This window comes from Lepidochelys kempii, chromosome 5, assembly GCF_965140285.1.
Source record: "Lepidochelys kempii isolate rLepKem1 chromosome 5, rLepKem1.hap1, whole genome shotgun sequence".
NCBI lineage: Eukaryota > Metazoa > Chordata > Testudines > Cheloniidae > Lepidochelys > Lepidochelys kempii.
Window position 1 is genome coordinate 100,527,085 of NC_136384.1, and position 25,749 is coordinate 100,552,833.

Genomic DNA, 25,749 nt, shown 5'->3' on the forward strand with positions numbered 1-25,749 from the left:
CTTTTTTCTACATTAAATTTATATTTTATTTTTAATTTTAAAAAGCTTATTGTGGGTACCATCATTGCCATTAAGACTCTCATTTAATGTTACCCACACAGAAAATCGAGAGGAAGCAGCAGCAAGAAAGGTACCATATGTTGATGTAGCACCTAAACAACAGTCTCTGTTGCACTGTGCTGCAAATACTGTGTTAATCTCTATAGCTGTTATTGTAAGAAAGAATTAAAGGCATTAAGTTATCTATTAAACAAAATTACCTTAAAACCCATACAAAACAAAAACCACACCTTTGGCAAAAAAATAAGGAGGGTTAATTTGTAGTCAAGAGACACAGTACAAACATTTGAAGCATTTGAGAACTTACTGTACTAGATTCTCGGACAATAGTGTTTTTAGCAACAGAGATATCTCTGTTGCTAGGAGCCAAGAATTTCCCATGCTATAGCAAGGTGTGTATTTAAAAAGAAAGACGTTAATATTGAGTAGTCACACTGCCTGGGTATAGGAACTTGGTATACTTTTACAAAAGAGAAAGGACTCAGAAGTGAACAATGGCATTTCTGTTGTTTGTTTTGCTTCTTTGGCCTATTCTGATGAATGTTTGACTTACTGCAACTACAAAGTTGAGGGAGAGGGAGATTTGTTTTCTTCTACTTTGAAGGCTCCACATTAGGAATGCTCAAGTATTAAACTTTCATGCACACTAGAAATGGAGAAATGTCCAAGAAAATACATTCTAGAGACTAAAAAAAGACAAAGCTGTAGAATGTTTTCTTTTACACCAGTTTAGTACAATATATCCAATCTTACAAAAGGAAGAAAGCGAGGAGTCCGGTGGCATCTTAAGGACTAACAGATTTATTAGGGCATAAGTTTTCATGGGTAAATTTGGTTTTTTACCCATGAAAGCTTATGCCCCAATAAATCTGTTAGTCTTTAAGGTGCCACTGGACTCCTTGTTGTTTTTGTGGATACAGACTAACACGGCTACCCCTCCGATACTTGTTACAAAAGGAAGATTACTGGTCACATTTACCTTTTTATATGTTTTCTCCTCATTTTGTTTTCCAGCAGGGGCATCTCCATTTTCAGTAACAGATGACATCTAAGAGATAGAAAACAAATTTTTTAAAACCAAAAATACTAATTTGTTATCCCCTACTTGCTAAATTTAAAAATTTTTAGAGAGTACAGTAGTAAGTTAATAAATTGTGTAAAGACTCCTCAAAAAATTGTTTGTTTAGGGTTTCTTTGGCCTCTCACTTAAATCAGTATTCAAAGGAGCCCAAGATTGCCCTGAACTTTCCTGCTGACATCCCACACTAACTCATGCCTAATTTGCCATCCACTCATATAAATATAAATATAAATGTTTTTTGCAACTTTCATCCTTGTTTCTAATCTCTCTAGGTCCTTCTGTATTATTTCTTTCTTTACTAATATCTAACTCTTTCCTAGTTAGTATCATCGGTGGATACTCAGTAACATTTTGTTTACCCCCTCTTCCAGATTATTAAAGAAATGTTAGATGAATCCAGACCTAGCAGCATGACCAAGTGCAGTATTGCACTAGATATCTGATAAGTGATCACTTGTCACCACCCTTTGGTTATGGACCTTCAGCAACTTTCAAACCCACCAGTCAGTTTTCATATTCAAGCCAACTTGAACAAACTTTTTGAGGGGCTAAATTTAGTTAGATTGTAAGCTTTTCGGCGCAGGGACTGTCTTTGTTCTGGTTTTGTACAGCACCTAGTACAACAGGGGCTCCCAGGCAGGACCATAATGCAGATAACAAACAGTAAATAAGATTTGGAGAACAAGACTGACCGGACATACTATCAGATTTTTACTGGAATCCAATTAAATGACACCTTCTGCATTCTCATCTTTCCCTCCTTTAGACCCTCAACACAATCATCTGAAAGATGGATTCCTTTCCCCCCCTCTAACACAAATACATGCAGCTGCCTTTGTTTCTTGTAGTTAGGTCATTTTATAAATTCAATGGGGAGACTAAGGGCTTGTCTACACTGGCACTTTACAGCGCTGCAACTTTCTCGCTCAGCGGTGTGAAAAAACACTCCCCTGAGTGCAGCAAGTTTCAGCGCTGTAAAGCACGAGTGTAAACAGTGCACCAGTGCTGGGAGCATGGTAGCTACACTTCTCGTGGAGGTGGGTTTTTAGAGTGCTGGGAGAGCTCTCTCCCAGCACTCTGCCATGGCAGTGCTTTAGCATTGCCAGTGTAGACTGGCCCTAAGTTAATGTCACCATCTGAGACCAGCACATTCTCAGACCTAGCAGCATTTAAGAGCTAGACCCTCCATCATTCTCCAAGATTATACTCCAAACATGTTGTACAAGACTACATATGTAGAAGTCAAAGTTTGACTTCACAACAGATTCTGTAAGACAAGCTTGATGTATGCAGTAACTAGTGTAAACCACGAGGATTGGGATTGGGATCTAGATTTATGATGGCACACCTTGCTTGCCCAAAAGACCCAAGACCTGTGGCTAAGTTGACACATTGTGCGCCCAAAGTTGCAAGGTGATGTTTGACGTTGTACCTGCTAATTGCAGTAAAGCAACACTACTTCAAGAATAAATCACATTCCCCCACCGGCCAAGTTATAGATCACCTGCAAGTGTAGATGCCAAGGAAAGGAAGAATTAAAATGGCAAGTTTTAAATCCTGACACACTTTATCAGGGTTACATACTAGTGTTATAATGAATATATACATACCTTTCTGAACTAAATTGCAAGTCATCTGGAGCTGAGAGTGACAGTCAACCCATTCATTGATGCTGTCAATTTTTCCAGGTCCCTATTAACACAAAAATCATTCAGCATTATGTAATCTGAGTGTCATATCTGTTATATATTGTTTAAAAATTCCTTTCTACATGAAACATTACTGTCTGAGTAGGTTAGAGCTTTGCAAGAAGCAGGGCAATACAAGATCGTTCTCAAATGGTCTGATTATTAATGTCATTTAATAGAACTAGCTTTTGCTACACTGAATAAAATCAATATGGTCATCCTTTCTGAGCTCTAACTTGCCTTTACCCTAGATACAATGCTACTGTGTCACTGACATCCTTATTGTAGAACATTTATGTAGGGCCATAAATTTTCATGGCATTGTACAGAACATAATTAAGACATGTTCTGTGCCCTGAAAAGTTTGTAAAGTGAACACCCAACCCTGCAATCTTTACTCACTTGAGTAATTCATACCCATACAAGTAGGCCCACTGAAGTCAGCAGGATTATTTGCATAAGTGAGAGTTTGCAGGACTGGGCACTGAATAGTAAATAAATAATTTCCTTTTGAAAAGTTTCTCAATCAGCACTTACTATACAAAGCATTCTAGCCTTTATACAATTAAGCTATTGTAATTATGTAATTAATATATTATAGGTAGGCTTGGAAAAATTTGATTTTTATTGGTAAATGTCAATTTCACCCTACACACAGAAACCCATGAAAATATTTCCACTGATAATTACTGAAATTTACAGATAGGCAAAGACAGACAAATGCTTCTTGAAAACTTTAAGTTTGATTTAAGGATATTTACTTTTTATATTTTGACATGTGATGTTGATAATTTGTGTTCTAACAGTTTTAATGCTTTAACTTTTTGAATCTCAGTATCTAGTCATTAAATAATTGTCTGACCTCATCCATAATTTCCCACAACTGTGAAAATTTAAATAGATACAATTTAAAAAAGCTTAAAATAAGAAAACAATATCTGACAAAATTATATTAAAAACAAAAACAAAAATTGAGTTCTGCCAAGCTTAATTATAGAATAAGTCCTGCTTGCTTTCCTCACATGAGTAGTCCCATTGACTTCAAGAAGAATTACTTTCTTGAATAAATAAGGTACATGGGTGCCATTTGGTACCTCTGTGGAAATGTTCCTCTCTCCAATTTTGTGCTCTCTCTCTCTCTGTTGGTGAAGTTATACTCGTAAGATGGTAGTTCAATTTTTTTCTCCACCCTCCCATAAACACATTTGACTTTGCTCTTGCAATCAGTGTAAACTTCTCCCTGTACATATCTACACACTTAAAAGTAGATCTTTTAATTCACCTAAAGTGAAAGTAATTTTTCCTGGAAGAAAAGCCTATCCTTAACTTTTTAAAGACGTTTTCATATAGCAGCAAACTTTTCCACTTGAAATGACTAAAGAACTGCCTCACCCACAGATCAAATATGGCTTGTGTCAAATCTACATATCTGGAAAATTAGTTTCTCTATTAAGAGCTAAAAAAAAACGTATTACTCAAATCCTCTGAGAAGGATGAACTTCTTAATACCACACACCAGCATTTTATCATGCATCACAAGTTTCATTTTGCCCTTTAAGTCTTCATAAGCAACTAATATCTTCATTATTAATATGTTATTATTACATTTCTCTAGAAAAATGCTACCATGGTTTCAAATTTCACCAGAAAGACAGCCTAACTGCTACTGGTAACTTTGAGATGGAAGCTTTGACGAAAGCTCCTCAAAACACAAACAAACAAAAGCAAGATCCTATGCTACTCCCTACATTAACCTGAGATAGGATCAGACCAACTCAAAGAAAGTCAAACATCAATACAGCATAGGAATTTCCTCCCAATAAAATGTTAGCTGAAGAAAACATTCATGTCGGATGTGGAAGAAAAGCCTGTTTGTGCCCAATATAGCCAGATAAATTATTCAAGAACATTTCATCCATGTGAAAAATATGCCCCTGTAATGTTGCCATGGTTAGGAAGACAGATGGTGATTTCCTGACTACAGTAACAATTGAACATGTAACTTAAATTTCTATGAAGAAAGTAGAACTCGCCCATTTGTGCTAGTTTCTTCTATTTTCTAAAGATGGTTGGCCCAGATAGAACCATTACTATTCCTGGTCCCAGGCTTGTGGGGAGCCATGCACCCTCAACTCCTTTGAGTTTAATGGGAATTTATAGTGCTCAGCATCTTGAAGAATCAGGTCCCTATTAGCTGTAAAGAATATGATAAGGATGTTTTGCATAACAAATTAGTTCAGTAAATTAACCTAATCTCTTTATTCTTTAGAGACCTGTGGTGCCATTTTGGTACTGAAGTGCTTTGCAAAATGCATATTTTACTGTAATTGTTTCATTTCTACAAAAATACATAGCACTTTTATAGTGCAGGGACATTATATCCCCAAAGTGTTTAGAATGTATTCACAGGCTACACTACACCTCTGATTTTTAAAGTCCTCTACTACCCTCTCATTTGAAACAGAAGGAAGTTCCTGGAGAACTACAGTATTTGATCTTAGCATGGGCCAGGCAGTTCTAGGTACAAGCAACTCACTGAGATTAAAGGAGTTTTCGGAAACTTTTAAGACCCAGAATTACTTCACCATTCAATCGAAGACCAGGCTATTTATAAATGTCTTCATTGTGGCTCCTCAGGCACAGTCCCACTTGAGGGCATGGGGGAAGGCATGTTATTCCCCAAGAGTAATTTTAGGAAGCATTTTTCCAGATTTCTGCAGACTACCGTCTCTGGCTTTGGGTCCCCCAGCCCCGAATCCAAAATTGAAGGAAGAGGTTCAGCTCTGGGTTCAAAGTTTCAGTTCAGGCACATCTATTATTAATATTTGTTTAACATTTGTTTGAAATTCGGATTAAAAAAATTGTGATTTTTTAAAACAAGTTATTCTTTTAAATGAAAAAAATCATTTTTATTGCAACCATTTGTGTTTTATGATTTACTTCACATCACTGGAAAGCTTAGTCTCCTACACAGTCTAATGTACAAAACTCAAGTTGCAATTCCAGTGACCTCAGAGATAATAGCACTCCGCACTTTTCCCCGGAAATTACACTGGCTAATTTCTGTCAGACTCCTCCACTGAGGCAAAAAAATAATAAAATAAAAAAAAATATTCAGTCATGTTGTAACGGTCCCTTTTAAGGGACATCTGCACAGCAAACAGCACCCCAAGCCAGCAAGTCTCAGAGACAGGGTCTACAGACTCAGGTTTGTGCTATGGCAAATAAAAATAACTGTGTTGACATTTGGGCTGTGGCTGGAGCACAGGCTCTGAAGTCCAGGGCCCAAGATCCCAAGCCCAAATAACTACACCGCTACTTTTCGCACCACAGTGCAAGCTTGGGTTCGTACACCTGAGTTCTGCTGTGTAGATATTCCCTAGGCAGCTGGAGGGTTGAGAACAACACTGATACAATAATCACCACGTGTTTATTAGAAAAAGGAGTCAAATAGTAAGGGGATAGAGGGAATGTGGGCTTCCCAGAGTTTATGAGCCATTGGTATGCAAGTGTGTGTTCAGGAAAAGCTCCAATGCTGTTCATTTTAATCTACCATAAAACTGAAGCAGAAATGTGTGTTTTTATTTAGTGAATGTGATGAATGGCGAGAATGTCTGTTCTTCATTAATATTCTGTGAGACTGTTTCCCTGTTCAGTTTTGTACTACTGCCTGCCTGAATGCATAGAGTATAAAAGCTGTTAGAGAACCAAACAGGAAAGGTAAGAGCCTCTCGCGTACACAGCTTCAAAGGAGTTAACACAACAAAGGCTTGGCAATCAGTTGGGTAGAGAACTTGCTTAGCTGACTCCAACCAGGCTATGAGGTTTTACTTTTCTCAAGGCTAAGGCCTTGTCAACACAACAAAGCTATATGAACAGAGCATCCAGCATAGACACAGCTTATGATGACAGTAGCTTTTCTGTCAGCACAGTAACACCACCTCCCTGAAAGACATTAGCTCAGCCAACAGAAGCACTTTTGTCAGCATAGCTGTGTCTACACTGGTGGTTTTGTTGGCATAGCTATGTTGGCTAGCCTAGGGGGTTTCTTCCACACCCCCGACTGATATAGCTATGCTAACAAAACTTTGTAGTGTAGACTTGGCCTAAGCCTGGGATCAAAAGGAGACCTAAAACCTCAAAAGAGGATAAAAAAGGGTGTGTGGGGGGGGGGAGAGGGGGCGGTGACAGATGAGCTGAAAGAGGCTGGCCAGAATGTGTCAGTGAAACGGCTGACAGTCTGAGACAGACCGGGAGCATGCTGCTGCATTATACGCTGTTTCTTCCTGCCAGGGATGGAGTTAGCTGGCTGAGGGGAGTTGCGTGAAAGACAGACCCACATGACTATGCCTTTTGTTTTACCCTGTGTTCTACCTGTTTTATACCTTTGAGTAATGAATAAATTACACTTGATTTTGAAAAAGCGGTTTCTGTAGCACTGCAAATGTGTGCTGTCACAGGCCCCTACAGTATAATGCTTACAGGTGCCAAACATCATTGGACTTGCTAAAGTAGTCACGGTTGACACCCGACAGGCTGTAGCCCAGGTCCTGGTCTAAGAGTCTGCAAACTGCAGAACTCCACCGCAGGAGAGGCAGACTTGAGGCCTGCCACTGTGGGGGCAGGGCACTCGGTAAGACCCAAGAAGGGACAGCAGTGCAGCTAGCCTAGTAACCCTGAGGGTACCTACACTCAAATACATACAGCCAAAGCTTAGAACTAAATTATTGTTTATATATGTACTTGAGTTTCTCGGTCTGGCTAATGAAAGAAATCACTATTATTACTTTAGTCCACTTCAGCTCAGATTTAAGTCAACAGCAAAACTCCCACTAACTTCAATGAGAGGGGTCCTATTACAAAAAAAAAATTGGGGGGGGGGGGTTCTTGCTGGTAGCCTCTCTTAGTACACTCAACTAATAATTAGTTCTGCTTTCTTACCATTGCCAAATATGAAAAAATAAAATATTTCTCAGAATCTTCAGTCCCTTAACTTTCTATGAGAAAAGAGAGAAGAACCTGGTTTCTATTTCATTTATAAATAAAAAGCATGCTATTTAATTGGCATATTCTACATATAAGCAATGTTGCCTCTCAAAGCTATTGCTAGCACTTATTGCTACTAACCAACTTTTGTGGAGGGGGTTGTCAGCTGTTTGCACATGTACACCACCTGACTTTACCCTGATGAGTACCAAATCTAGGAAGAACACATTAAAATGAAAGAGTACCACTATTTTTCATCCATTATGATAATTGTAAGTAAGTGAAGTGAGAGCGGTATCCACTTTTTTAAAATCTAACTGTAAAAACAAAAATAGACATCTGTTTGTATCTTTTTATTTTCAAACACTAGATATCAATGTCCATATAGCATGGTGATTGGTTTCATATAAATGCCACAGACAACTACATACAGACAGAACTAAGTATCATCTCTGAGAAATTTCAGAGGAACAGCCGTGTTAGTCTGTATTCGCAAAAAGATCTCTGAGAAAGAATCTGGAACAGATAACTTTGGGATCTCATGAAACACTGTAGGGGACTGTTTTTTAATAATTTCACCATCATCATACAATGCTTCAGAATTAATCTAGAAATCCTGTTCTCATACTTCTGTGCATTTCAGATAAACTTATTTACTAGCAGAAGCTACTTTCTAATCACTTCTAATCCTTTCATAAATACCTTCCCGCAGGGGGATTCAAGATCCTGAAACTGGCCTGTTGCCTGTCTGGAATAAAACACAAGAATTCACACTAAAAGAATTTAATACTAGTCACAAGACAAACTTAGATTATCGTATTAATCAGCTAGCACTAATAACAAAAGGGTTTCAACATGCAAGATCCGTGCTTCTTATTTCTTGAGTGTGCCATTTGCCAAACCAGCCTGCAAAGATTCTACCAGCAACATTTCAAAGTGAAAACTTCAGCCTTCCTGCTTACCATTATATACTGTATTCATTGGCTCTATTAGAAGGAATTATTTTCATGGTAAGACTGCATGTTACACAAGTGCTTTTAGGTCAGTCACAGTAATTTCAAAGTCACAAACATGTCAGCTTTATAACTCTATGAAACTTCACTTATTGAACTTTGGCAAGAAACATTTTCAACTGTAATATTTTCAGTTCAGTCCTACTTTTAGATATGCTGCCAGTCATTGTGTAGCTTTGTCAAGTCAGTTACTGATTTGATCAGATGATTTTTCAGACCTACATGGCAATACACATCCATTTATCTGGCAGCAAGATGCAGCCTTAGACTTCCAGGTTTCATGTCAAACGTCACTATCTCAAATCAGAATTCTTTGTGCATGGGTGTATGTGGTAACAAAAAAATAAAAATAAAAAGGTTTATGAATAAATGAAAAAGTATCCATATTCATCCATTCATTTGCCAAAAGGACCTCTATGTACCCCTTTGCAAACACTTCAGCTCAGTGGAATTCTGCTTCCTTACCTGATAACTCAAAGCTGAGATATATATTTTTTTAATCCCATCAATGTTAAGAACAGCTATTACATAGGGCTACTATTCTCTTATGACATGTTTTTTCCTTCAAATTTTTCCACCACTTTTCCTTTTGTATACAGAACCCTTCTGACTCTCATTAATTGTATATTTGCTGAATTTTGGCATGGGCAACTGTACATACGGTATGACTGCCCACAGCATTTTCATTTCTTTGCATCTCTGTTCAGTGATTCAAAGGCTGCCTATTAGAAATGTTGTCAAAGCTTGGGAGGACTAAAATATAACTAATTCCTGAACTATAAAGGTTATTAGATCTCCACACTATAAGCCATCACACAGAAGAAAACAAAGTGTACTTCTAAATGTCCCTGGGAATGGGAACAGGAAATGAATGAGACCCCTTTGTGTTTTTTTCTTTACAGTTTACACATTACACTAATTTCTGAACTCCCTGAAAGTAGCTCAATTTCTAATATTAAATGGAGCACTTGCTCTAAATTCAGTGCTTTTTAAAATTAACAGTATTCCCAGAGAGAAATGAAATTTTAACTGCCTTACATAGTTGTTCTTTTCTCTCTCTCCTTTTTATGCTTACTACACTTTGTAAAGCTTAATTGTCCATGTTCTAATTTAGTGGGCCAAACTCACTAGTGATGTGTAAGCAGGCAGAAGTTATACGAGTTATATGTCAGTAAGCAGATGTAAGTGGGTAAAAAGAAAATTAAATTTTATTTAACTCACACACCCGGGGGCCCAAAGTGGGCAGAAGGGGTAGCAAAACCAATGAACAGAAGGAGGTAAGACAATATACATTAGAGTAGACCACACACACCAAAGCACACAATCTTCTAGCACCTCAGCATATAACTCCTTTTGGCTCTGATCCTGCAGTGAGTTCTGCACGAGTGGACCCCGTGCAGGGGCCCACTACGGTCAATGGGGCTGTACCTGGACACAATGGTGTATCCACACAGAGCTTACTGTAGGATCAGGGCCTTAGACTCCCTCAGACCTAGATACAATCCCTTACCAATATAACACACCACCTCAGGACTTGGCCCTGTGCATAAATGTATTTATAAGTCTTCAATTTCAATATTTATCTTTCACTAAAACCAATATGGATAAACAGGGATATGCTCACAGAAGCCCCTTGTTCAAGTTCTGTCACAAAATTGAAGAGGTTCACAGTAACTTCTCTGCCTCTGAAGGAAGTGTCCCAACCTTTGGACACTGCTGAATCCTCTCTGCAAGAAATACCTTATCCTTTGGGTCCATAAACATAATTCTGAAGAGCCAATTACGTGTCTTTGGAATGGACCAGCTTCAGGATAAAGCATAAACAAACAGTTCCAGCGAGTGCACTCAATACAGTATCATTGGTTAGAATGTGGCATTGCTAAGCTTATGCTCAAATAAATTTGTTAGTCTCTAAAGTGCCACAAGTACTCCTTTTCTTTTTGCGAATACAGACTAACACAGCTGCTACTCTGAATCCTGGGGAGTGGTTATTAGAAATAGATTTGTTTCAATGAAAAACAATAGGCTTCCCCCAACCCCTCTGTCCTCCTCTTTGCATCACCTCTGCTCCCTCAAGTGCTTGGGGTCTAACACAAGTTAAGGGGGGATATTTGTGGGGGATCTCTTGTTGAAGTATTAGCAGCATATCACTTGGGTATGGAAGGCAAAGTGTAGAAGGACCACAGGAGTGGGAAAGAGCTGTACAAAGCACTTGAGCCCTTCACACAACAGTGCCCAATAGAACCTGCTTTCACCCTGGTAGGCAATCTGGGCCTCAGTCTTCAGCAGCATGTGGGGGGCTGGGACACTGCACCCCACATTCTTCAGTGACATTAGTAACATAATTATGATGTAGTTTATGCATCATAAGGCATAAGGCATGTGAGGTGTCATGGGAAAGATTATGGTTTTCTGAATATGATTATCCTATTTGTATACATGTATCTTTTTTGTATCCAAATTTATGAATATTGACAATATATCTTTCACATGTAGCTATTCCTGGGCAACGCCCACTAGGCAAAATGCTCTCAATATAGACTGCTGTCTGGGAAGGGTCCATTCAGGTTAACGAGCCATTAGGAAAAAAACAATAGGCCTTAGTATAAGCTTATCTCCCACCTGGTGAGCCTTCCTGTAAACGCTGGGAACAGCCAGCGGGGGATGGCTGCTGTGACTCTACAGGGACATGTGACCAGGTCACCTGGTGCTGGACTGCATCTTGGGATGTCAGTGTTTTTCCACTGACTGGCATGGGAAACAAGCTTTGAAACAAAGGGTTCCCGACATATGCAGAAGTTAACTTCAAATCTTTTGTAGTTAATAAATTTGTTTTTGCTCTATCATAACTCGGGCAGAAAGCTGTTGCATATTCCTTGCCACATTCAGGGAGGGGGCAAATTTTATGAGCTTACGCTACACAGTTCCCTGTGCAGTGCAAGACGGTGTAATTTTGAGTTTACACTCCAGAAGGGGTGCAGGCCTAAGGAACTGTAAGGTGCCCTAGCTCAGACTAAGGTTCTCATAACAAGGGGTCCATGGCCCCCTGGGGGTCCACAAGCCTGAGATCCAGAGCCTGAGATCCAGCACCTCTCGCGGGGCTGAAGCCAGGAGCCATGTGGCTGAATCCCTGATCCTCGGCACCCCCTGTGGGGCAAAAGCCCTGAGCCCATGGGCAGAGTTGGCGGGGGGTGTGGGGGAGGGCACAAGGGTCATTGCCCTGCCCCAAACTGCAGTGCAAGAACAGGGCAGTCCCAGGGGAGATCCATACTCCCTTCTCTCCCCACTCCTTGCCCAGGTCGGAGGTGGGAAGCTGGGCGGGGGGGAGGGGAAGGGAAGGTGCATGACAACCGCTGCTTTGGCTGGTGTCATGGAGCAGGCAACCACCGAGTTCCCTCATCTCCTGCTGCTGCGTGGGCTTGAAGCTGCTCCTCAGCTCCCAGCCCCCTTTGCTGGTAAGAACTGCCTGGGTGGGGAACATGGACTGCAGGGGACCCCTCCCAGCAAACAGCTCCAACTACCCCTCTCCCTGCGCCCTGACCTACCCTCTCCCTGAACTGTTTTCAAACTTTTTGAGCTGACCTTTGAGTTATAATTTTTGGTTGGCCCCCCCACACACAACCCAGATAGGTGGTTGGTCTGCTAAGGTGAGTCATGAGGTGTCAGTGGCACTCCTTCCCGGACCCCGCTACGAGGAGCTAGCTTGAGCCCTGCCCACCCAAAATAGAAGTCAAACTACATCTATGCCATTAATCATTGTACTGACACCTTTTGGCAGGCCAAAAACAAGATATTACTTATTTGTACTTATGTTCAAATATACCTTAGAATAAGGTTATGATTGGGTAGAGTCTTTGTGTAAAGGTGGGGTTTGTTTTTAATGAGATATTTAGATTCCATATAATACCAGTCAATTTCTCTGCTGTTTCCATTATAAATCTATATTTCTGATCAAAACACACACATAGATCACACCTTTCTGAATGGGTATTCCAATCTTGATAACCCAAAAAAAAAAATCTACATGTGAATCTTGCTAAATAATTACACGTTGAAAGAGGAATTTAAGAAGTCTCAATACTACTTGGACTGAATGTTGTGCCGGTCTCATTTTGGGGATATGGGATCACAAAGTCAGAAGGGTGCAGCATAGGCAGGCAGGTAGCTAGCTACATGTTGGCAAAGAATTCAAAACCTACAAGCTCATTTGGCAAAATCCATTTAGACCTGAGAGATCAAATCTTATGAGACTAGTTGGCCTTTGAAGTCTCTCCCACATTTGGAAGTAGTTACACAAATTTTTCAGTAATTTTTTCAGGTTTCAGAGTAGCAGCCGTGTTAGTCTGTATCCACAAAAAGAACAGGAGTACTTGTGGCACCTTAGAGACTAATAAATTTATTAGAGCATAAGCTTTTGTGGGCTACAGCCCACTTCATCAGATGCATAGAATGGAACATCTAGCAAGAAGATGTAATTAATATATAAACAACACACACATACAAGACAGGAACGGGCATTGTTTAAAAGGAAGCAAGGAACAGCAGGAAGATTTTAATCCTTGTATCTGGGAGTCAGCCATTAGTTGTCATACCTCCCAAATTCCACTTTTAATGTCTTGAGTTCAAGAATGCATGTGTTACACTTGAAAACAAGCACTAAAAGTGATGGAAGTCCTGTAACACAAATCACTTCTAAGGAATGAAGTTACAGCAGACAGGAAAGGAAAGTTATGGAAATATTTCTACACCCAGGACCCAGAGGAGACAATGGAGTAAAAGGAGAGATTTAGTGTAATCCCTACTGCATCTAATCTATACTTTTATTAAATTTTTTTTAAATTAGATTTTCCATTCAGATTAAATTCTCAGCTGTAATAGACACGGACCATTTAATTTTTCTTAAATATATTTGTGGCAAAATTCTTCTCTATAGAACCTATAAAAAAGTGTTATGTTTGCCTAACCATGTGCACAGAAAATTGTGCAATGCCCAGCTTCCCCAAACCAGCAATATTCTGAGAAATCCAGCCCCAAGAGTTCTGTTAATTGTCTTCAAAGGGTCATGAGAATAAGGACTCTCTCTTATTCATAATGTTAACAAAGGCTAGAAGTTTATGTTTGATAGGACTGCATTTCTAACTTCAAGAAGCATCCACCACACCAGAGGTTCCTTCAGAAATTATGATTTCACAGAAAGCAGAACAGGAAGGGCCTCTGGAACTAAGAACTAAAGTAAAGCGAAAACCAAACCCAAAACGAGGTGCCAGTATCAACTAAAACAAGATACAGAGTACATTTAAATTTTATGTTTTGGGGGCTTGACAGTTTTCCCAGTGATTTGCCTCTTGCCTAAACACCATGGTATTCACTAACAATACCAGTTCTGGCAGTCTCTTTTGGGGGAGATTTCAGCGGACTCAGCACTAATACACAAGAGAGGGTGTGTCTTTTTGCATGGGTCAGCCACAATGTGGCTGCAGAGCACAGGCATTGCACAGCTCACACCATCAAGCCTCACCAAAGGAAATGAGATGAGTGTGGGGCCATGGCCCTCTCCTTCCCTCCCACAGTGGCCTGAGGAGAGGGTCTGGAATGGGAGGAATGTGCGCTGAAACAGAGGTTGTCTTCTCAGTTTGGCGCACACACACACACCCCCACCCCCGAATCCCAGTAGAAATTCTGGCTGAGTCAATAAGAAATCTTTCTGCAACTCCTGCTGCAAAGCAAATCCTTTCACATTCTTTCCCCCCAAAGCCACACAGGTCTACGCCTTGATAGCCCAGCAGAGACCTGAGGTAATATTTATACATTTGACTTGAAAGTATAGCTCACTTATCACAAGGTCTGCAGTAGCGATAATAGAGCTGACAACACGCTGGGCTGTTTCACTTAAAGGTGCTTGCACCAATAATGACAAACTGGGAAATTTCACACCCTTTCAAATTAATTTCCCCCTCAGATCATGGTCTTTTTAAAAAACAAAAGCCATATGCTCATTTCTGGGGCAGTCTGAGTCCTCTCTCTGCTTCAACCCAAAGGAAGGAGGTTGCAGTTTAATTTCAACAAGCCATAAAGTCAATCCCCCCAGAGTTATGATATTTAACCTATCAGGGGGTAGCCGTGTTTGTCTGTACCCACAAAAACAAGGAGTCCCGTGGCACCTTAAAGAAATCTTATGCTCAAATAAATCGGTTAGTCTTTAAGGTGCCACCGGACTCCTTGTTTTTGTGGCTATTTAACCTACAGACTGTAGGTTGAGGAGAATTATGTTTTGAGTTTCTGTGGCTGGTTTTTGTTTCTTTGTTTTTAAAAGGACATGATAACGTTACAGGTTGCCTTTCAAGCAGGGGGTGGGGAAACAAAGATTTTAGATCTATCCAGGAAGGCATTTTAAACTTTAACCCATTTATATTAAACAAAGATTCCAGGAAAATAGACAACGATTGACTGTGTTTGGTGACTTTGTTTATAGTCTTTGCATGCCACAAACTCAAAGAAGGGCACACCTGACAAGCCAGGGATTCTTGGTAAACGGTAAGTCTGTACCAAAAAGTTGCCCTCATTAAGCACTTCCCATGTATTTCAGAAACATGCTTTTCTGGCTAGTTCTCAAATAACTGCTTAATTGGGATTGTTGACCCTGGCCCTACTGCTACAATGTAAAGATTCCAGTTTTTTGCTTTGGTTTACATTGTGTTATTATGCTATTATACTAAGCAGGGTAAGCGGGGGGAGGCATGAACACTGGTAATTGCCAATGTCAAAAAAACTGAAATAGTATATATATATATATCATATACTAAATATTTCTGTTAAAGAAAGGCAATAAAACTTTAAATACAAAAACGGTAACAAAACTTTCACCCAGCACCCAAACCTTCCCTCAGTCTGCACAATAATCCCACCCCCTTTTAACTTCACCTGGAGAACAGTGGCAGGATGCACCCCCTCATAGTTAAGAGTTGGAATCTTACATGCCCAGAATAGAAGTCATTCTTTTGGCAACAGACATTTTACCGATCAGAGTTTTATTGGCGCTTAGATGGCCTCTGTTGTCAAGAGATGAGTCCATTCTACACACTATTCTGAGGAGAACTGAGAATAAACGTTTAGGATTAAAGAAGATATATAAACAGTTAAACTATCTGTCCACACATCTGAACTATCCAAAGGGGTGAAAACATTTACATTTTTCTACTGATAGATCTCCAGGATAAAATCCTCTCATGACTTTATTCTATCCCAAAGCATACAACTGGGAAAAACCTCACAATTTTTTCTTTAGCACCAGGACTGTAAAATCTTCACACAAGTATATAGCTTCTCTTATTAAATCTGGTTGAAAGAGGTGGCAGACTTTTGACTGCAAATTCAGATCCCAATGGTTTTTCTTGTTAAAAATAGTGTAAAAAGAGAAGGGAACAGCAACAGGTGACAAGAAGTCTTTGGTGAATTGCCAAAACAAAGGAATACATGTTTACTTTCGTTAAATTAGCAAGCTGACTTCCATTCCTAAAAATGCTGGTTGTAACAGTTGAAAAAACTTGTTGAAAGGCAAATTTTCAAGTCAGTTCTGAAAATGCCAGAAAATATTTGAACTCTCAGCTGTTCTCTTATCAAGTCCAACTCTTCTCATTTTTCATCAGTGAATGTTAGGATAATAATATTTCAGAGTTAGCAGCCACCCTGAGTAAAAAAGAGTGGAAAAGTAACCTTATACTGCTGGGTCATGCAGAGAGCTAACATCCACATAACCAGCCCAATTCACCCATTTAAAGCACTTATTATCCTATAGATATTTCTTACTTGCGGCATATGTAGCTCTCTATTGCTCTTGAGGAACAAGGAGAGACACACGTATGCCACAATTATTATGTCCAAGTTGATGGAATTCATGTTCTGAGAAAACAGAGAATTTACGTTACCTCTTAAAAGTCTTTTCTTGGCCATATTGATAAGATATTAAGACTGAAGTTTTGAACCACACAGCTGTAAGGCATATGCAAAGTCAACTCCAAGCTGCCATTCAAATTGTTCACTCAGTCTTGCCCAAATATAACAGATATCACTTTCACTTCTTCAGTTTCAATAACTTCCATTCATTTGTATGCCCTGTCAGATCTTTCAGAGACTAAAATAAGTTTTACAAGAACAATCTGAAGATTCCTATTCTGTTTGATGTTTTCTGCCATGTTACTCTAGTCTCAGGAATACAGCACGGCATTTGAATGGCAATAAAATGGCAACCCTGGGGACCAGAGTTTCACCCATTAATTCCCAGATTATTCTTAACACTACTGAACTTCAGCCTGCAAAATCTACTTTTGAATATCAGATAAGCCAGTCTGTGCTTTGCAAGCCTATGTTTCTACACTTTAATTTTAAAAACTGCCAAATCTGTCATCCTTTTTCTCAATGTAGGGTCAAGTCAGAAGGAAGCGATGAGCACCCATAAATACCCACCCACTTCACTGAGAGCTACAGATGCTCTACACCTCTCAGGAATGGGCCAAATATTAATTAGCAACTGCACTGCAAATAGTGGTGACCTACTATTGTATCTGACTCAGATACTGGCATTTTGTTGATTGTGAACATCCCAACAGTCTATTCAGCTATACCATACGCCATTACTTTAGTTATATTATTCTACAAATCATGTATTGCACTTTATTTTAGAATAATCTGCCATCGTTTTTTTTTTTTTAAATGGAGATACATCCAGTATAGTAGGAATAAAGCTGCCTTTAGTGTTTGGGGTTTTAAACTAGTAAATAGTATAAAAGGTACAAAAGTGCTGCATTGTATACACACTCACATATACATTATATGCACACACCTGAAATCATAGTTTAGAGTGCATTACCAAACACCAGACAAATGCTTCTTCTTTGTGATTTTCTACATTTTAAACAAATAAGTACAGTACAAATGCTTTCAGGACCAGAAAAACTTTTCCCAGCAACAGTCCTGGAGCAGTGATCAAAAAGAAAAAAAAAAAAAAAGGATCCCTCAGAAGATTTATATCATTAGGAAATGTATGTATTAACACTATATGAGGAATTATAGATATTGAATGATATGCTTCCAGTCAGTGATCAAACAAAAGGGAAAAAAACAGGTTCACCCCCACCCCCATCCAGACAGGAGGGAAGACAGCTACCTACCCGTCTCCAGTTTAATTAAACAAGGTGTAATCCGAAAGAATGTAATAATTTACATAGGAATCAGCAGGGGGGATGGAAATACCACAGGAAGGGGAAAAAAGGCCACTGAACTTTGGAAGACATAGGTTTAAGTGATACCAAGTACAAGGAAAAAACCAGAAAGGGATACAAACAATAAAACTACACTTATAAGACAAACTTAAATTCAGTAAATTACAATCTTTGCCTAAGCAGGTTTCTAACCTATATTCAGTTTCCAGAGACTTCAGTTGAAGGACCCAACATTCTGTGATTTCAAGAGCTCTGGTCTTCTGAATCCCACAAGCGATGGACAACTCAAATATCTTTTTACCCCATCATATCACTCCAAAGTTCATTGTTTTGATTATAAAAACGAGGAGTCTGGTGGCACCTTAAAGACTAACAGATTTATTTGGGCATAAGCTTTCGTGGGTAAAAAACCCAGTTCTTCAGATTCTTCCTGTTGACTTCCCATCCCCATGCTGATTCGTATGAAAACAGGGTGTCCATTGGTTTGATTTTATAATGCTTGATTTACACTGGAGACAAGTAGACAAGTACATTCCCTCCTGTCTGAGGGCAAACCTGTTTCTCCCTGGTTTTGGTCTCCGACTTTGAAGCATATTATCAATGATTATCCATAATTCCTCATGTAGTGTTAATGCCTACATTTCAAAATGCTATCAATCACCAATGCGTTACAGGCTTTCATAAAAGATATTACTCTATTATAAAAGTATCTGGTACACAATTGGTTGATTCAATTGTTTATCATTTGACATTCACAGTCCCTGTCCTTGTAGACCACCCTACCTTTGAAATGTATCCTCAGATAAAATCTCTCCCCTGCTTGGGCGTAAACATCATGCTGTCTGGCACCTTCATCTTCTCTGCCTGGCAACCAGGCTGGTCAGACATGCAAATACACAATCCTTTGTTTAAGGCCATCTTTGCTTATCCATTGCTTGCCAAACAAATTTTAAGACCATTATTTTAGCACATATTTATAACTTACACATCATACACATATCATGCAAGGTTATTAATGCTCAGTTAGTACTACTTTTCCACTGACAAAAGGTGGCATGTAATATATCATGACAATAGTGTGTTAAATGTGGTTAGTATGTGGGACCTGACAAGAGTTGCTGACAGAGTGTTGAACCACCACTGGGCCTTTGTTGCAGTAGGGCAGGAGTAATTTGCTTTTGGGGTAAATTCCGATTCTTTTCCTCCTTAGTCTCCATCTCTTTTCTGGAGATATGCACATACTCACTTTACATTGTTTCCACACAGTCATATGCTTGATCAGACTTGGCATAGAACTCCCATGACATCAAAGTGGAGATGAGGAAAGCAGGAGAATATGAGAGCTGTCAAATAGACCTATTGTTCTAATGACCAAATTTCTCATGGTAATTTACAGGATATCTAAGGTTGAAGTGAGGGGCTTATTTGTATACATTCCTTACACACAAAAACCCAAACACATATCCTACAGCAAAAGCGGACCCAAATTATGCAGACCCTAAAAGACTGGTGTGAACAGAGTCACAAGGGGCCACGCTGAGGGTTACTCAATTAGGGCAAACTGCAAAGAATAGGACAAACAATCCACAAAGTTGGATTAAGATTTACCGAGCCAGCACAAAACAGCTTCTACAATACCTTACTGGTTGCACAGAAGCCAAAACACAGTTCCCTTATTGCAAGGCAGACTTGGGCTTCCACCCAGACACCCAAGTTAGATATGATGAAGATTACCGAAAATCTTATTCATTATATAAGAAAGTTCTACCAATCCCAAAGGATCAAACACATTACCTCCCAGGTTAAGGAATATTTCAGATCTTACCCAAATACACACTTACAGTTAATTCTTATTAACTAAACTAAAATTTATTTAAAAAGAAAAGAGTGTACTGGTTAAAAGATCAGTATACATACAGACATGACTACAGTTCTGAGATCAGATTCATGGTAGAGATGGTAAGCTTTGGAATTGCAAAGAGTATTTAGAATTAGTCCATAAATTCAGTTCAATGTTCATATTCAGGGTAATCCAGGTGGGACTGGAGATCTCCGTCTTACAACTTAAACTTCCCCTGCATAAAGCATATCTGAGATAAAAAGGATTAGACCCAAGAGACCTTTATACAGTTCCAGGCCTTCTCTTGACAGCAGAGAGTCCTTAGGTAAACAATAGGCAATCATCAAGACTTTGACGTAGATAGATTTCCTAAGCATCACCGGTAATTAGCTACACGGATTAACATAAGGCAATTGCCTGTTTTCCACCATTTGCAGGTCACTTGCTATATAGTTCAAAGAGAAATCAATATAGTGATATCACTATATTTACAGTTAACATTTAAATGTTAAGATCTCCTTTTGATCTCTGAATTAGCAGATTACAGCATAGACAGGAACTGTTTGATTGCATTGTTAACCGCTAACAATATATATGTAAAACACACAAATTATCTACCAATATGTCCATAAAGGTTGAATTTGGGTCATTTATTCTGCAGGATGCTTAACCCTTTCTGGCTGTGTGTCACAACTGGGCAAGAACACCGAAAGGAAAATAAAAATTAGGCCAAGATTTTCAAAAATGAGAGCCTAAGGTTTGGCTCCTAAATTCATATTTAGGTACCTACAATCATAACCTGTTTTTCAGAAATGCCAAACACCCAGAATCTACCATTCATTTTAATGGGTGCTCAGCATGTCAGGTCACTTACACTTGGGCACCTAAACATGGATTTAGAAGTCTGACTTTAGGCACCCAAGTTTGAAAATTATGGTCTTAATGTCTAATTTCATGTGAGAGATAACAGATGTGATTGTCCAGGACACTAATTAGAAAAGCTCCCTTTTCTGAGGGAAAAGGACGACAGCAGTTAGCAGAAATTCTCTAAGAATCCTATCAGTCTATTTTTAACAGTCTTGACAAACTAGTTTTAGGAAAATGGTAACAAGCTCTTCTGCCACTGTCAGAGTGGAACAGTAAGACTCATTTCACCACTAAAATGCCTTACCTCAGGTCAGTGGTTTTCAGATTCTCCGGTCTGTGGAACAAAGAAGGGTTCACAGCCCTTTCTGGTACATGAACAAGTCCATGGGAGGACTTTATCAAGTGCCCTACAAACTAATGAAGATGGAGAACCATTAGTTCAGATGATCTCTTTACATTTCTCTCTTTTTTTAAAAAGCAGAGAGAGAAAAAGTCCCAAAGAGAATAAAACCTCACTAGTTTAAGAAAATTAAATTTTAAACAAATTTTTATTGTCTAAAACATAAAATAAATGGTTAGAAAATAAATGGTTAAATTACATCCGTTAAGGAAAAACACACACACACACACACTTTTTCAACAAATAAGAGAAAAGGCCTCTGCACTTAGTGATGAGAGAAAGCAGTCTAAAAAAAATCCCATCAAACTGACATCAGTTTTTCCAACAACTGAGGTAAGCCTGCTTCAGTAACCAATAATCTTTACATGTAAATAGTATTCTTTCCAGGGGCAGTCGCTTTAATGATGAAGGCTGTGATCCTCTCATGGAACCACTCTGAGGGGTGCGGCAGATCAGACTACAGGATTGAGGCCTAGCTCCATCACTACCTTTTTCTTGAGGTGAGACAATAGGTTGATAAGTGAGACGAATTCAGTGTACAGTTTACAAAAGAATACATTGTTCAACAACAAAAACTTCCTCCCCCTCTGACCCCCTGGAAAAACCCTATAAACCAAACCAAATGCACTTTCTAATGCACATGTAATTCTCATGGACATCCATAGAAGTGAGGTATACACAGAAAGAGGAAAACATACCCCACCTGCTTTTTTAAGATATAGAAATCCAGTCACAGACTTTACCATGCTTTTTACCCCTTGGTGATAAAAATGTTTAAAATTATCATTTTAAACAAAATTTAGATAATGGGTTGTTTTCTATAAGCACTCAAAGACGTTGTTTGCAGAGCCCCACTGACTAGCAAGAAACCGTCCCTGAACATTTTTGGCAGCAAGCATGGTAAAATGAGGTCATTGCTACTAATTTTGGCCAGTGCCTGATCAGTCCATTAATTTCTAAATGGCAGTTCATGCATTACACAATGCACCAATTTTCAAAATAAAAAAGTTCATTGAGTCAGTAAATTATTTGCATTCACAGATGCATCCTATGCTTGATCTTCCATCTATTCCCCTAACATTCAGTATTGGCAAAACTTCAGCAAGTGGTAGTAACCATCCGACAAGAACATCTCACCTTGCCAGCTTGTGCCATTGTACCAATGGCCAGCAATAGTTACAGGAAATTCTGCAAAAACCCTATATTGTCACTGTTACCAGGCCATGCACCTGCACATTACTGTATTTCTATCAATTGGTCTACAAGTGAATTTTTTAAAAAGTGGCTTAAAATAAAAGAAGGCAGCTAACTCCAAGGACAAGAGGGGAGTGAAGATTTTCTAGTAGAACTGTAAGCAGCCTGACACTTTCAGATCTTGACAAGAGGAGATCAGTTATCCAAAGGAACCTGAGCGTGAGTTCCAATGAAAGCGGGTTCTGATCAGCTTCAGAGCAAGGTCTGAATAAGAATCTGTATAATGTACAGAGAAGCCCTCTGAGAGACTGGTTGCATCTCTCTCTCTCTTTATCTTTATGAACAAAGTACAAAACAAACTCTGAATTATCTATATAAACACTGTCAGTTAATGCATGCTATTACACTCTTAAAAGTTAAAAATTCAGCTTTCAGCATCTGGTGGATTTTTTCCTCCTAATCATGCTGTAAGAATAGTTAAATCCTTTTTTTGCTCTATGTGTATATTTGTGAATCATTAGCTTAAAAAAAATAGGCAAAGTATCATCTTAGTCACTGCCTATGAATTTACTCATTTATATTCTCCATAAACCTAACTAAAGAAAAAAGATTAACTGAATAGAACCTTCTCCTTTAATAAGAACAGGATATTCTGATTATTTAAGGCACATTATGTGAAACTGGTGTCTCTGATGGGCTTCACCACACAATGATCAGCAATGTCAAAGGCTTAAGAGTTATAATTTTTTCAGCCTTGATTTTGCAGGTAATTTGATTTTTATTAAATTCATGTGGATGCAGTGAATACGATGAAAAGCATGTGTGTGTATTAGTTTTATTTATTTAAATTAAATTTGTCCCACAACAGTGATTAGCTCTTTGTTGTACACTCAAAAAGAGAGGATATTTACAAAATAGGAAGGGAATCTTTGGAAAGCTACTGAGGGCTAAATAAAAAAACTGAAAAGGATATTTGTTATTGTTTGGGAGGGAAGCTTAGCTAGACAGGGCCTCTCTGCTGAAGAATGAAATAATGATTTTGTTAATTAGTAATAGTATTATAGCCGTACTTATCATAGAGCTGTAGCATCAGCCTCTAGCAAATAAATAGAAAACACAATAGGAAGAAAAACAGCACACGGTCTTCCAGATTCTGCCCCATGTTTCGTGCCCCTTTCCACCACACCGGCGGCACCAAGGAGCTACAAAGGAGGCAAAAACAGCCCTGGCAGACTCCCCTGTGAGAAGGGGGAGAAGAAGGTTTTCCTTAATTGATCTATACTATAATCTCCCCCCCCGCACCCCCCCAAACACACACCTTTACAGCCCCTGCCATGTTGAGGAGACATATCTCAGAGTGGGCCAGGAGCACAGCTGCAGCACATTACACTCTGGTGATGGCATAAAGGCCCGTAGAGGAGTTTTACCAATTCAGAGAAGCTCAGGGATGCTTTAAGTTGTCCCAAGAGCACATACCAGAACTAGGGAGATGCAAATGTGCCTTAAAGCCACCTTCCACTAGCTACGACCAACCTGGTCCTGCACTCAGCACAGAACTGGAAAAAACAGAGAATCTGGCACAGTCTCTTCAATGCATACGACTTTCAGCACAAAGCACTTCTGCTCTGGCCAGCTTACAGAAAGGTGGTTCCAAAAGAAAAGACTCACGTCAGCCATGGGGTATTATAATTAAGGGGAAATATAGACAGTTTTAACTTAGGAGTGGCTAATGCAGTCAGTTCTCCAAGTTCATGTGTTTTTGTTTGGGGCTTGGTCTCCCAAAGGGGGCTGGAACTAAAAAAAAACAGAATTTCAAGCCACGGGGATAACACCGCCGATTGGCTGCCTTCCCCACTGCCCACCTCTTGGAAAAGAGCAGCTAATGAACATTGCTGGAAGAAGCAGGCAGAGCTCTCTCTCACCACTTGACACCATTCTTACAGGAGGGGAAGGGTGACCAGAAAGAGCCAAGCAGCTCAGGGTTGCCTTGCTCCCTCCTCCCCTCCTGTGAGCAATGTGTCTGTTGCAGGGAGGAAGAAGCAGAGAGTAATAGCAGGCCTGGGAATGGGGAGAAGGAGGTGAAGGACCCCTGGAACTACAGGAGAAGCAGGGGGCAAGGCTGGGAAGGGTCAGAAATGATGGGAGGTAACAGAATTTATAAAAGGGGGAGCAGATGTGGGGGCAAAAATTCCTGCAACAGGGGCCAAAAAAAGTTCTTCTGAACATTGGGGAGAGTCGGCAACACATTGTCTCACACACTATGGGGTGGACCGTGCCCAGGAGGAGCTCAAAAGTTAAGGTAGACCAATATAGCCTTTTAAAAATATATATATATATATTTTCAAGATCTGTTCTCTGATTTTTGAACCTCTCGGGTTGGAAATACTGCTCCTAATCCTAGAAGGAGAGGGGAATACCCTCTTCCTCCTATTCAAGAGCCCTCAAGCTACTTGCCTTCCTTGCTAATATATCTGCCTCAATAAGTGCAGGTGAGAACCTGCCTTTTTCAGCAGCAGAGCGAGCAGTGGGTGGGGCAGGCCATTCAGCTAGTACCCTTTTGAAGGAAGCAACTCTTTACTGCCTGACTGAGCATGGGGTATACATACCCCCATCGGCAATACACTTACAGCTCTTGCAGCTGCCACCATGTATCAGGAGTGTACCATGGGAAAAGTCTGCTCATCACTAGGGTTCGCAAACATATGGTCCATGGGCTAAAGGTGGCCCTATAATCAGCACTCTTCTGTGTTCACTGAGCAATGGAAGCGAAACGCTCATCTCTGGTAACTTTCACTTTTATCTACTCTGCTCATTTCCTTTGTCATGTGAGTGTGTACACGCATGCACAGTAGGATACAAAATAAAACTAACTAAAAATATCTGAGTTTCACTTTGAAGTCCTCCCAGCTGTACACCAGACAGGAAAGGTGTCAGTGAACAGACAGTGCAACATGGGGTGGGGAACAAAAAGGAAAAGTGGAAACAGGAATCAGGATAGGAAGTGGGGGGTGGACAAGACTGGCTAAAGAGACCCTGGAATGTGGAATCAAAGGGAAGGAGGAAAAATTAGACCAGAAAGTAAATGGATGTGGAAAGGAGAAGAAACAGGTCAGGAAGTGGACTCTCCTCTCACCTCATAAAAACAAAGACTATTAATTTTGAACATACATGAAGGACATGACAAATTAGTAAATAAATGTTTGTGAGGAAAATAATGTTTTGTTGTGGTAAAGAGGGCAGTGAAACCTATTGAAAATGTAATTTGATCCTTATCCCAAAATGATTTAGATACTCCTGCACTAGCTGTCAGACAGAATGGATTCCTGTAAGCTATGGTGAATTTGCAGTTTCCACGATATGCATCTGAGGAAGTGAGCTGTAGCTCACGAAAGCTTATGCTCT

At 39.6% G+C, this 25,749-nt stretch overlaps 1 protein-coding gene across 9 annotated transcripts in view; it reads right to left on the reverse strand.

Moving 5' to 3' along the window:
- The window catches only part of PIP5K1B (phosphatidylinositol-4-phosphate 5-kinase type 1 beta), a 166,832-nt gene that overhangs the window by 109,816 nt on the left and 31,267 nt on the right, over positions 1-25,749 (reverse strand). For 4 of the 9 annotated variants that reach the window (XM_073345202.2, XM_073345199.2, XM_073345193.1 and 1 more), the window contains 2 exons: positions 2,752-2,833; positions 1,040-1,108 (listed from right to left, as the gene is read on the reverse strand). In XM_073345202.2, the coding sequence (XP_073201303.1) occupies positions 1,040-1,108 (69 nt within the window). In that variant the 5' untranslated portion in view covers positions 2,752-2,833. Of the gene's footprint in view, positions 1-1,039; positions 1,109-2,573; positions 2,646-2,751; positions 2,834-18,829; positions 19,633-21,057; positions 21,168-25,749 lie in introns of those variants that run through there. The other 5 variants (XM_073345195.1, XM_073345194.1, XM_073345200.2 and 2 more) reach the window with 5 other exon arrangements.